Raw genomic sequence first — 13,640 nt, forward strand, 5'->3', positions numbered from 1 at the left:
TTCTATATTCCTGTAACCTTGATCGACACCGGACGGACTGCATCGTAACGAGCCCATCGACATCGAATTCCAACCCATTGGGTGTTTGGTAATAAGCGATTTTCTGGTAACGACATGCGCTCATGTTGCGCTTGCCGCAGTTACACTTGAACAATCCCACGATTTCAAGATTACAGTCAACAGTATGGCTTGATATGATCAAGCGCAGCGCCGGTATTAATTAAGACGTCCCAGGACTGTGTATACCCACACAAAATGACGGTTCGGCGCGACTGCCCCCGGCGCAACGGTAGTTATTGACTACATGACTGAATTATTCGATAGTTTACCGAGCCGGAGTTGGAGCCGGAGCAGCGGTATCAATGAGCTCCGGAGCTTGGAGCCTCAGAAATTTAGAGTTTCACGTTCACGAACAAACTTTGGTAGGTTTTGCCCTGTGAACCTTTTTCATATATTACAATTTTTCACGTCATTGTAACATCTTTGGTTGAAATTCCTTCGGACCACTCTATAAAAAATAGCATAAAAAATCAACACTAAACGAGCATACACCTTGCTCCTCCTCGCCACCTCATCCGCGTCATCGGTGTCTTACAAAAGCCTAGAGGTGGGCCGTGGTATAAGTCGGCAGTTACGGAAAATAAGAAGAATATCGGCCTGGTGTAAATGACCATAGTAGTCGACAAACACCATGAATACCCCAAAACAAAAAAAAGCATACACCTTGCCAATCTAACAAATTTTACTTGCTTTGTTACAAGTGTTTGCTCGAAATATTAAGATTTCCGTTTGCAAATATTTAGTGGCTCTCTGCTGTGATCTTGACCACAATCACACAACATCAGGAACGAAATACACTACATAGCAGTGATGAGCATCGGAGCGGAGTCGGAGTGGATTCGGAGCGGAGTTTTGCCGATTTTGTGACCGTCGGAGCGGAGTCGGAGTTTACTACAGATATTTTTTCGGAGAATTTCGGAGTATTGTAACTTTTGTCTCCGATATCTTTGGATAGGTCTGACCAGAATACACTATTGATTATGATTACAAACCAAAACACAGAGAGTTGACACCTTGTAAAGTTGTAATACGACGGGTAACATGCAAAAATGATTGCCAAGTGCATAAAAATCAGCCATCTGCACTGCAATTGGGGACTAGAGAGTACAGACAATACTGTAAGGCCAACCATATTATCACATTTATTTATTAAAACACATTACCAAGCGTACCATGCTTGCCACTCTAATGATATATGGTTAAAATGGTATGATTGGCCACGAGCTATCATAACCTAGTGATCTAGCGAGGCATTTTCGTTGAGCATTGTCTGTATAGTTAATTATGTTTCGGATACTTGACGAGATTAATCGGAGTATCTCGGAGTCTGGGATTGAGCTCTTCGGAGTCGGAGGGAGTTTTCCTCAGACACTAAAGTTGTCGGAGGGATTCGGAGTCTCGAAAAACACTATCCGCTCATCACTGCTACATAGTCAGCAAGTGATGCTTATTCAACTAATGAAGGAAATTTATGTAATATAAAGAATGCATCGCTGTCTAATGTGATATTTATCAGGAGTACGGGATTCATCTTGATTCGATATGTTTTTTTTTGTATCATAAAAATGAAATCCGTGCTATTGGGGTGTTGGATACTGTATAACTAGTGTATGGGGTCATATTGATAGCAAGTTGGATAAAGTTATCAGGAGTACGGGATCCATCTTAATTTGATATGTTTTGTGTATCATGAAAACCAAATCCGTGCGATTGGGGTGTTTGATACTGTATAACTTGTTTATGGGGTAATGCTGGTAGCAAGATGGATAATCCTGCTTGTGCGAAAAATTATCGAGACGACAGATTTCGTGTCATCGGAAGGGGCCGCTCACACTTTCATCTGTGTGCCTTGGAGTCGACCTTTATCAAAATGCGTCAGCCCAAGCTTTGTCTACAAAAGGAGTTCGTGTACCATTTTAAAATAGTACATTGAACGCTCTCATATTAGAGATCTAATTTCGTGCTGGTGACGTCATATTTTGTGATGCGATTGTTGATATACAATGTTCCTTCCAATTATCCACCGGTTGCTGACGATTACCCCTGACGAGTGTCAGTCGACAATATTCGGGTTCATTTCAATATGAATATACAATACAATTGTATAGAAACCATTTTCACACTCTTCTCAATATCAATGTAGCAATAGTTAGAAGCCGAATACATTACCCGGCCTGGCCTAGACCGTTAAACAATTGCCGGCGAAGTGACGGAAGATATTGATATTATAGGATTTTTATTGCGTTTGATCGCTCCAGTTGATATATTTTGCATCGTTTAAAAAGTCAGTATGTACTTCGAAATTGTGGCATAATGTGGCCTGAGTCGTCGCTAGGTATCGTGTACACATCAATATATCACCTCACTAAAACGTGGATTTGGAATTGGCAAGATGACGTAACGTGAAGTCATAGGTTCACGTTCGCGTGCACACTGACAGAACCTTCCAAAAACGTTCGCGTTCACACGAACCTGAACCCTACAGAGGTTCTCGACTTTGTCCCAAGCGCCGAAAAGGGTGGTAAACGAATTATATCACGGTTATAACTCCTACGTGCATGTATAATTTGTATAAGTCCAAGGTAGATTCTGGTTTCATGTGCCATGAGTGTAAACTGCTTGTATAGCATCGGTGGGGCTGTACACGGGTGGAAATACACAATCTTTTCGCTAAGAGAGAGGTAACGAACGAAACGCCCTTGAAATCGGCGAAGTCATTCCACCCACCTGATATAATTTTTTGTCTCAGGCATGGACTTTACGCTGGCGTGAACACAAGGTATCAAACCTGCATTTGCGGCGACAAGATTGAAGGTTTACTATGGTGTCGGAAAAATTCGATATTGGTCGAGTATAGATGGGATCTCGCGTTCAAATGCAAATCGTTTGAAAGCTACAAAATATACAAGATATTGTCAGGATGTCAAAAAGGTATGTATCATAGACTTTTACTAACTGCATCTCGGAATATTTCTTAAAATGGAAAATGTTTCCGCGAATATATTTTTGTTGTTCAATTACACTTGTCGCATCGGTAAGCTCTTTATACATATATCCATACCAGACAGAGGTAGCTTGACCCGTTGGGCAACAAGGCAGTGCATTGCTTATAATCCTTGGCCATAACAAACAATAACAACAATTTATTATTTATAGACGCAAAGAAATAAAAATCGAGAAATTATCAGTCTAGAAATTGTCCAATCATTGATCCTGTCGTACGGGGAAGGTAAACACACTCGTATACCCTCTCTACAGCATATTTTGATACAATCGAATGTGTGACGTATAACGAGACTGGGAACACCTCGTTTTGCATTTACTGTATTTATAAGACACCGGCAGTACCACAAGCAGTGGCTTTAATCCAGTGGCTTCTAACCTGTGGTACGAGTACACCACATAGCTGTTCGCGACGGACGGATTTTCAGCTGGTACGTTAGTTAATAGCTTCCGTAACTGCATGCAACAAAGTGACTAATAACAATTAGCCAACCTGAAGATGCATCATCATTTAGAACTAGCTCTAAATTTTCAAAAGCACTCCCTCCATCAACTCTACCGGTGAATCTGATCACATGGGCTGAGAAAGGATAAATATTTAATAGTAATATGTGAAACTACTAATATTAATGACGAAATTCAATCGTGAATCTGAAAAATATCTCGCTTGGCGCGCCCATTACCAACACCATGAGGTCGACCGATTTATCGACATGGTCGATTATCGAAGCCGATATTTGGAACGTTCCCGATTATCGATATCGGCCTATGAAGGACGATATTGCTGCCGATATTTTATTTATAAAAAACGTTCAAAGAGATTGGAAGTTCAATGCTCCGTGTTCTCAATATCGAGGAATCGGCGACGCAAAGGGCAATAGGTGACAGACAGGACAAGTTTAACTGGTGTTCAGCCAGAGAAACTGCATGTGCTTCCTGCACCACAATCTACCTCTACTGGACTGATATACAATTCTATACCACTTCTATACCACGTTTTTTCTTTTTGTGTTAGCCTAAATTTCAATGAATATGCACAATTCAGCAATAATTATTTTTAATTTCAGTTTACTCGTTTGTTGTTTAGCTTTCTGTGGCATGTACTGTACACGTGCCATCTTGTCTATTATATTATAGTTTGGGTGGAAATGGTTCTCTGCTCCTTCCATATTAATATCGGCCTATGTTATCGGTTATCGGCCTTGTGGGTGTGTCGATAATAATCGGTATAAGTATCGACCTGCAAAAATCAATAGCGGTCGACCTCTATTCGTAACATGACCACTCGCGATTTCGGTGCGTCGTAAGCCGATGTGAAAAGGTAGATTAGTCCGGATCTCACCATAAATGGACATGGTAATTAGAAAGTTTACCATGGGTATTTGGAGTCCAGTTAGTTCATTACGACTATGCCATGATTATATGGAACGATTGACTCAGGTATGGAGTATGGAAATTTCTCATTACATACCATACGATACCCTGATACCCATATAAGCCGTACGGAACACTCAACATTGATTTTATATTAGCTCCTAATCAGCCATAAGTTACATATGATCACGGAGCATACAAAACACAGTTCACCATGTTCCAGACCATACCATACCATGCCCTGACACTACAGATATAGTAATCGGTCGCTAGATGGTCTGTCGCTGGTAAGATGAGGGCCGAAACAGCACGGTGACGTCATATTTTGTGATACGATTGTCGATATACGATGTTCTTTTGAATTCTCAACTAGTTGCTGACGATTACCCCTGACGAGTGTCAGCCGAAAATATTCGGGCTCATTTCAATATGAATGTACTTGTAGCAGCCCAAGTGCTACTGTTAACCTTGTTGTTATTGTATCTGTGGTCATGAACTGTGCACGTGGTTTCTTGTAATCATGATATTCTCTCTTTCTGGTTTGGACGTCGTGCTGGCCGGTCGTGTGACCGCCGGCGTGAGACCGTATTATGTTGTGGTGTCGATACGTTGCAGCTTGCGTGTGAAGCTCCGTAATAAAGCATTACCAATCCAAAGACCGGGCCGTTACATACTATATTCATTATTCAATTGAAAACTCTACGGAAATCATTGAGTACGGACCTTAAAATTTGACACAGTATCAGATTCAGTCATCAAGACATACCATGTGAAATATTACACTCATCTCGGGGTGGGGCACCCTCAAAATTGACATAGACCAACAATTATGGTAATAATATAGAGTTCAGGCGAAAATGCCATTGTTATATCAGTGGTAGGGCAGATCGAAAGTTGCCCGAATCGCACTAATTTCGACGAGTAAGAAGTTGAAGAAAAGAAGCCTTTTCTATTTATTGTGAGCATCATTGAGAGAATGGATAACTATAAATCCAGTTACGAGCGGCTATATGCCGCGGCTTGGACCTTTACAAGCGAAAACACGGAAAATACAGCGATTTTGGCCGCAATTTCGATATGTATCGAATGCTATGTGTCTGTAAATAATATATTGATATTCTTATTATAAGGCACAAAGTTAGTGGTGGGGCAATGCCCCGGTAGCCATATGGGACGAGCCACCACTGATATAATCACTTTCTGCAAATAACAATCTTTCGATGAGTTATACAATCGCATGGAAAATTGGCGCAGTGTGATTGTATTCTATTGTAAACAGATCTGGCAGATTGTAATTGTTTCTTCCCTTCTCGCAGCCCCTACTGGAAATGCAGCAAATAGTAATAGATCTGTATTCCTGGCGCGTTCAACCGTTCACGCCCCATCTGCACACCTTATGAATGATACCAATCGCTTGCATTTGACCCTCCCATCTGCATGTCTTTGTTCCCAGCTCCACGTTATTATGCCAGCATTTAGATACAGCTAAAGCAGGGTCCCAGAGCGCACTTGCCTCTACAAGGCAGACTTCGATAACTAGATTATTCTAGTGGTCTATTTTCACTAAATTAGAGCGCAATCCCAGTAATCTAATTCCAATCTAATTTGTGAAATGTTTCTATGCTATAATTCTAATCTAATTTGTGAATTGTTCTTATGCTCTAATTTTAATTATAATCTAATTTTTTCCCTTCAAATGCCTATATCTGACCGCGATATTGTACAGCGAGTTAACAAGAATATCCCTCTCGCACAGGGAAATCCAGTGCCAAGCCGCCATCGCATTACTTACACCGCACAGAAATAGTAGTTATTGTGCGACGCATAATAGCCATGCTAGCACACTAGCACAGTAGCTTGTTTGTTGGTTTTATTGAACAATTGTGACGCTTATCGCCTAATCATGTGATTTGCCCCATGACAATGAATGATGTAATGAGCATTGATCATTATTCGCTTTCTTCCAAATTCACAGACCAGATCGCTGGCTGCAAAATATGACCTCGCGGGCCGCGTGTTGATGTCCCATGGTATAGTGCAAACCGAGCAAAGCTTGGTATACAGACATTAATCATTCTCATGGTTATGTGACTCCACCGTGATTTGATATGAACTGAACTTTTTGCTGCATTTATTTTTCGTTCACAATTTTATTCAATTTCCGTGTTTTTCCGATTTCAGTAATTCTAATTCTAATTTGAATCTAATTTGGAAAAAGCTGTGAAGTACTAATTCTATAATTCTAATCTAATTTGGAAAATACTTTGTAGCTCTAATTCTAATTTTAATCTAATTCGAAAAATCTGAAAATTTTCTAGTTGTCCAAGTCTGTCTACAAGGTATAGATTCCAATCATTGTGACGGACTTTGCGTTAATGTCTTCGCTATATATTCCTTGTAAAAAAAGACGATATTCGTCGCTTCAATTGATCGCAGCCCTTGTTCGGGTTAGTTTCTGTGTGTCGGAGGTTTGTCTGGGCTCCTCATCGCTGATCACACTGTACTGACAATGTATTGCAAAAGCCCAGAAAAACAGTAGGCTAAGCCACGCTGCAAAAAGTCGGCATACTAGACCCGGGGTTGAATGCATTGGAGAGTGAAATGAAAGTGAACGATTGCGAAGCACTTGAAGAAAGATGCAAATGTCAACGATACTGAAAGATACAAAAAATACAATCACACTGAACTATATAATATCCATGTCGTGATGCGCAAGGCCTAACAAGGCTATTAGCGTCAGTGAAATGCCTTAAATTGACAATATAATAATTTGCAAGTCCTACGTGACTACGTATCTAAATAGGGGGCTCAATTATTGCCCAAGAACTGCAATTACGAGACGTGCAATTCCAATGTTTTCGATAACATTTCATGCTTTTCACAGACTTCAACGAATTGTCAGTGAATGATGATTTGATAGGGTGCCTTGAGACGCTACCGGAGACAAAAGAAGCGATGATTTCTAGAACTGCGCGGTCAAACACGGTTGGGGAATGCATTTTAAATTGCGAAAACCTTGGATTAACTATTGCAATACCACTTCAAACGAAGAAAACATGTATATGCTCGGATTTTATATCATTGTAAGCATAGCCTATATATTCACCACGCGGCGTATTTTTAGGACTTCTAATGCACAAACACCAATTAAATATGTCAGAATATAACTTTGACATAACAAGGGTTGCCGAACTGTAGTTCCGTCTAAGATTTCGCCATATTTCCAATCGCAATGCATGAAAGTTTGACTATGTATTTGACAGTAAGATCATATATCTGTGGTCCATAAATTTATCTGAATCTGAAAAATTGCACATCTGGCAAATTAAACTTAAGTTGAACCCGTAAATCCTGCATCAGGATAGGAATTAGCAATTAGGAATTAGGAAATATAAATCACAATTGAGTCGACGCAGGCCCGTAACTGCCGCACCCCAAACCCCCCAATTGGGGGGGGCGAGCGCGAAGGGGGCCCAAAATTATTTCGTGAATTAGCATAAATTATAGAGTATTTTTTGGAAATTTATGCAACTTTTTCAAAAAAAATTTGCGCATGGCGCGATTTCACGTTGCCAATTATCTTGATTATGGGGTACTCTTCCCGCAAGAAAAAATACGCAAGATTTATAGAAATGGTCATATCCGGGTTGGCCATTACCGCGCCACGACGCACCAAAACATATATAGTAGGCCATGTAACATGCGACTCCAAGACGTGTGCCAGAACGATCGGCAGCGAGAAATCCTTGGCCGAAAAGGACTGCCCTAATGCTGACCGAAAACTTCGTTATATTTACAAAATACTGTCTTGGCAATCTGAACCTCCCAAGACAAATACCATCCCGCAAGCAAAAATTATATGCCAGTGAAGAAATACCAATTTGAAATCGAGTGCGTCTTTTAGTTTCCTAGCCTATGTTATGGCGATTCCATATTTTTTATATAGCAGACAGGAGATCACGAAATAACATCCTGTTAAGGATTTATACCAACGGGCCCTACAGTTTCTAAGACACCTCGCTCAGCTCTACCGGTAAATCTGATTACCTGAGCAGAGAGGACAAGAAGTTGATAGCAATATATTTGCAATTCCCGATCTTATTCACCGATTTTATCATGAATTTTCGAAGATTTTGGCGAATCCCGCTGGCTCACTCGGCAGTACCACTCATTTCCTGGCAAAAGCGAACAAGATGATGTGGGGTAGGTTTATCACCCTATGGGAGTCCAAGACCCAAGATTTTTTTGCGGGGCCTGACGAAGTGCTGTTTCGTTCCTGCCAACGGGTATACGCCCTAAGATGTTTAATTATAATATTGAGGCGTCCTACCTTTTCAAACACACCTCACTCAGCTTTACCTGTAAATCTGATTACGTCAGCAGAGAGAGGATAAAAATTGATAGCAACATATATGCAATTTTCGATCATATTGACGGATTGAATCAGGAATAAAAGAGAATTTTCGCGCCTCGCGCGCTTAGGATAGAAAAGCTGACCCACTAAACGGTCCTCAATATAGATGATATGTAAGTAGCGGTAAATAGCGAGTAGCCTGAGGGGGGTCTGGAAGTCCAGAAGTTCGGTTCATCATCATATGGGGGGCCCAAGACCAACGTTTTGGGGGGGGGGCTGGCGAAGTGCTGTTACGGCCCTGAGTCGACGCCATCCCATAAGAATGTTGCATAAGAATTTTACACTATTCAGTGGTCGGGAACCTTTTTCGTCTGAAGAGCCATGTTGGCCATATATTTTCGATTTTAACTCCCAAAGAGCCATACATGTCAATCAATTGTTACGTCACAATTGTAAATTCGTGACGTCATGGTAGTACTTATTAAAACTCACTATACATGGGATTCGTCGTGGGCGCCATATTCTCTCTGTCAAATCTCGTAGGCTACTAATTATCCTGTTATAGCGCAATTCAATCAAAATAGCTCAGAATTTATAATACCTGATATTAATCTAATATTACTATAGCACTGATTCCGAAAATCTAAATATTGATCGACTTACAAAGCGTTCGGCGGCAACATAGATGTTGCACTACACGCCTACGTATTAACGGCAGTACTAGAAAGCTAGTTCACAATCAAGAACATATGGCTAAACGTTGTTTTTAATTTGAATTTGTAATAGGAATGTCACTTCCAACTTCCAATGCAGTTCATTTCTCGGCGTAGATCAGGAAGACAATGTGTATTTGAGAACTGTATTGTCATATAGGCGTCTCTATGTCTGCTATTCATTTTCTTCAATCAACGTATGGTGCAATCCAAGATTACGCGGCGCGCGACGTCGGGTACATCGAATTCGCGAGAGGTATTGGTCGCTGGTACTACGGCAACCTAAATTTGAGGATTTTGTGAAGGGGTCAGAGCCCTTAGCACTGGATACGCCACTGTCTTGACCTCTCAAATACGTGTTTATGCTGCCACGAGAATATTTATTCTGGCCGTTATGAAAATTTGCTAACAAGTTACTGCAATGTCGATAATATTAAGTACAAAATTGAAAATCTGTCAAAGAGCCATATCTTATACCCAAAAGAGCCATATATGGCTCGAGAGCCATAGGTTCCCGACCACTGCGCTATATATTGTATGGTTTAACAACTCCGCGGTACCGGTCGCACGAAAACACCGATTGAATTGATCACCTCGTAACATCGATCCAGATAACACTTCCAGTTATAATTATAATTACCTATATGCTGGTAATTTTGTGTTTATACAGATTTACAAAGGCAGAAAACATGAAAATGATACTAAAACAGTGCGCTTCTGAAGGCAAGGAAGATAGAATTCCAGTGTACCGTACAATTGTTGAGGATCCAGCCTGTTCAACTCGTTTCTACGATATATCGGAAGCAGATCCCGTGGCACTGTGGAGTTTACCTGGCTCGGGAAACACGTGGATTAGACATCTCATTGAAGTGTCCACTGGCGTTTACACTGGAAGCCAGTACTCGGATAACAAACTAATTGAAGGAGGTTTGTGTGCAATACAGATATTGTAGAAGCTAATAAATCAATATCAACTATCAATATTCAATAATCGAAATGCACTATTCAACTATCGAAATATCATATACGCCCACTGCTATAATGCCAGCGTGCAGCCGTGCATTTGTTATTAGTTTAGTAATCCTAACATTAGTTTTAACTATAGTTTTATCAGTATTGCTTTGGGGCGTATAGCCACATAGTATAATAATTTTGGCGAAACAAATCGTCACTGATCGTCTTGTATGGCTCTGCTGGTATTTTCGAAATGTCGCATATTTCAACCGTCCCCTTCCGGTAGAGTTGAAATTCTGGTTATACCATGGGCTCCCAACCCAGCAGTCGCTTGCCTATTCTCCGAGGATCACGAAGACGCCGGCTCATTTCTGAAAAAGGGTAAACGTAAGGTACCAGGCGAAGCTTGATTTAATTCAAGCAAACAGATAATAAACCCGAACGCTGTAAAAAAATGTTTGAATTAGAGTTTGCCGAGCATAAAAGAAAGTCAGCGTCGCTCTGCGTGGAAGATCGAAGATTCCTGTAGATAATTTCAGACGAGATAAAGCAGCGTCCAGACAAGCACTACTTAATACTATTTGGCTGTTCTGTGTTATCAAAGAACGCTCCTTGGATGTGCGTGTGTGATTAGATCAGGAATGCAAGAGAACTAGAGCGGACATTAGTGAGTATAGGCTAGTGCGTACAACAGGAACTGCAGCATCGAGTCCAATCGATCACTATACCAGCGTGTCTTGCAGGAAGTCGTTACATCGACCGCTTCATTCAAAAGCGAAATAGAAGAGAGAGAGAGAGTATTTAGTTTTCTTTGTAGTGTATTCCTTAAGTCCGGATAGAGATTTGGTTGGGAATCTCTGCGTTTTAGAATACACTTCGAAGTATTGCTAACTTCACAAACATTCCTATAAATCAGTGTTTCCCAAACTTTTTTGAGCCCTACCCCACCCCCCACCCCCTGGACAACGAATAAAGTTCCACCCCATATCTTGGAATCGGGTATTCGAGCTGGACTGGTAGCCTGTGCGAGCTTTAGAATTGGAATAGTTCATGTGTCGTAAAATGGCGCCTTTTACGGAATCCGGACAGTGTCATTTTCACCTTTATCATGAGATTTTATCATTTCTAAGAACGGATTCTAGTAATGAATTTTGGAAAATATGCTCGTCAAGTAGAAGAGATACCGTTTCTCGCAACCAGAACGCCGTGTCGAAGGCCACGGTCGCGCCACTGGAAAATCCACGATCGTTAGACACGGAGATTAAAACCACGCAAGACAGTTTCTCTAAAAAGCTATTACACCTTGCAGTGAGCAATAACTGCTCAAATGCTTCGTAGTTCTCACAACACACAATGAGCCGCGCTTTCTAGGGATTCTGCCGACCGCTAAATTAGTCCATCGATGGGCAGGAACAACATTGTCATGTAACAATGGACTTTTCCGGTACAGCTGAATAAATAAACGGACGACTCTAAACTGCTCAGAACGAATCGATTTTGCATTTTTACTGCGTATTTAAGATGCTTTATTTGCCAATCGTTTCAACAATATGCAGCAGTTGCCTTCTAGACCTACCTCGCCCCATTTGCTCTCAGCGCCCCTCTACCGTCCAATTTTATAGCCAGCGCCCCAATCGTTCATTTCATGGCCAGACCCCCCTTGACGCTCGTGAACGATCTCAGGGGGCGCTGGCACCCACTTTGGGAGCCACTGCATAAATTAACCAAAGCACATTTTGGCTCTGCTATCCCAATAGCGAATATAATAAGAGGATTCGATGAAACCACCCTGCCGTCCTAACAGAAGGTTCACCGTTTCTATATCCACACGTCATCCCCAGCCATGACCACTGTACCGCAGTGTATCTATAATATCTGTAATGTTTTCAGCCGTCTTTTGGGGTTTCACAGAGCAGAATGTCCTAGGACCTGTGAATCGATGCATATTTATTTCCATTGTGGTGTAAGATGCACTTCAGGCTTCATTTTGAGCAGTCCATAAGCAGTCTCCACTCCTTTGATTGATATTTTATTATGGAAAAGATCACGTTCAATATTATTGCAATGAACTGAAGATCTTATAGATCAGGGGTGTCAAAGTCAGCTGACGTCGCGGGCCGGATTCAACACTTTGGATCGCTCGCGGGCCATACCAAAATTCCGCTCTCCAGAAATACCTCAAATCCATGCTCTTGCTTTGCATTTGAATACTTCATTAACCAGCCTATATACACAACACATTGTATATGTATTATATGACATTATATTACGGATCATAGGGGCTCTATTCTAGCTACACCTTTATTCGCAAACAGTGAAATTGGCAACAATACGATGATTGGGAGGCTGAATACTGCAGTTGTAAACCGATAAAACATTGGCTCTAACGATGATATAATGTTGACATTAGGGATGGTGTGAACGTGAGGTTCACGTTCGTGTTCTGTGTGCGAACATCAGAAATTCAGAGATTCACGTTCACAAACGAATTTTGGTACGTTCTGCACTGTGAACCTTTTCCGTACATTACAATTTTCACTTCATTATAACATCTTTGGTTGAAATTTATTGCATTTCAACTGCGGGCTACTATATGCATGGCCCTGGCAGCATAAAAAGAATCAACACTAAACGAGCAGGCACCCTGACAATCTCAAAAATTTTACTTGCTTCGTTACAAAAGTTTTCTCGGGTCACTCTTTGCTGTGAGCGTTACCCGCAATCACACAACATCAAGAGCGAAATACATTGTAGGTAGTCAGCGAACGATTCTTATTCAACCAATCGATGAAGTTAATATCATTGTATGATGATCTAGCTGGCGTACGCAGTCAATCTTGATTTTATATGAATATTGTATCGTAAAAACCAAATCCGTTCGATTGCGGTGTTGGCTACTGCTGTATAATTGTTAATGGGGTAATATCGGTAGCAAGCATAGAAACGCGCTTTACACTCTGCTCAATATCAATGTAGCAATAGGCTACTCAGACGCTGAATGCATTATCCGGTCTGGCCTAGACCGTTATGGCGTAAGCTTATATCCCGATTAGTGCGGAGCATGGACCGGAGCCGGATTGGACATACGGCCGTATTTTTTCAATTTTGGCCGGAGCCGTATCAGTACTTTTTCTGGTACGGAAGGAGCCGGATCGCAGTCGGACCAGATAATTGAAAAACAG

At 41.2% G+C, this 13,640-nt stretch overlaps 1 protein-coding gene across 1 annotated transcript in view; it reads left to right on the forward strand.

Moving 5' to 3' along the window:
• The window catches only part of LOC145445195 (sialate:O-sulfotransferase 2-like), a 35,097-nt gene that overhangs the window by 9,855 nt on the left and 11,602 nt on the right, over positions 1-13,640 (forward strand). The window contains exons 4-6 of the mRNA XM_080323357.1: positions 2,810-2,991; positions 7,322-7,520; positions 10,175-10,431. Coding sequence (XP_080179483.1) covers positions 2,810-2,991; positions 7,322-7,520; positions 10,175-10,431 — 638 coding nt within the window. The remainder of the gene's footprint in view (positions 1-2,809; positions 2,992-7,321; positions 7,521-10,174; positions 10,432-13,640) is intronic.

Source organism: Botryllus schlosseri, chromosome 8 (assembly GCF_051294905.1).
Source record: "Botryllus schlosseri isolate E-star chromosome 8, Bs_hap1, whole genome shotgun sequence".
Lineage (NCBI taxonomy): Eukaryota > Metazoa > Chordata > Ascidiacea > Stolidobranchia > Styelidae > Botryllus > Botryllus schlosseri.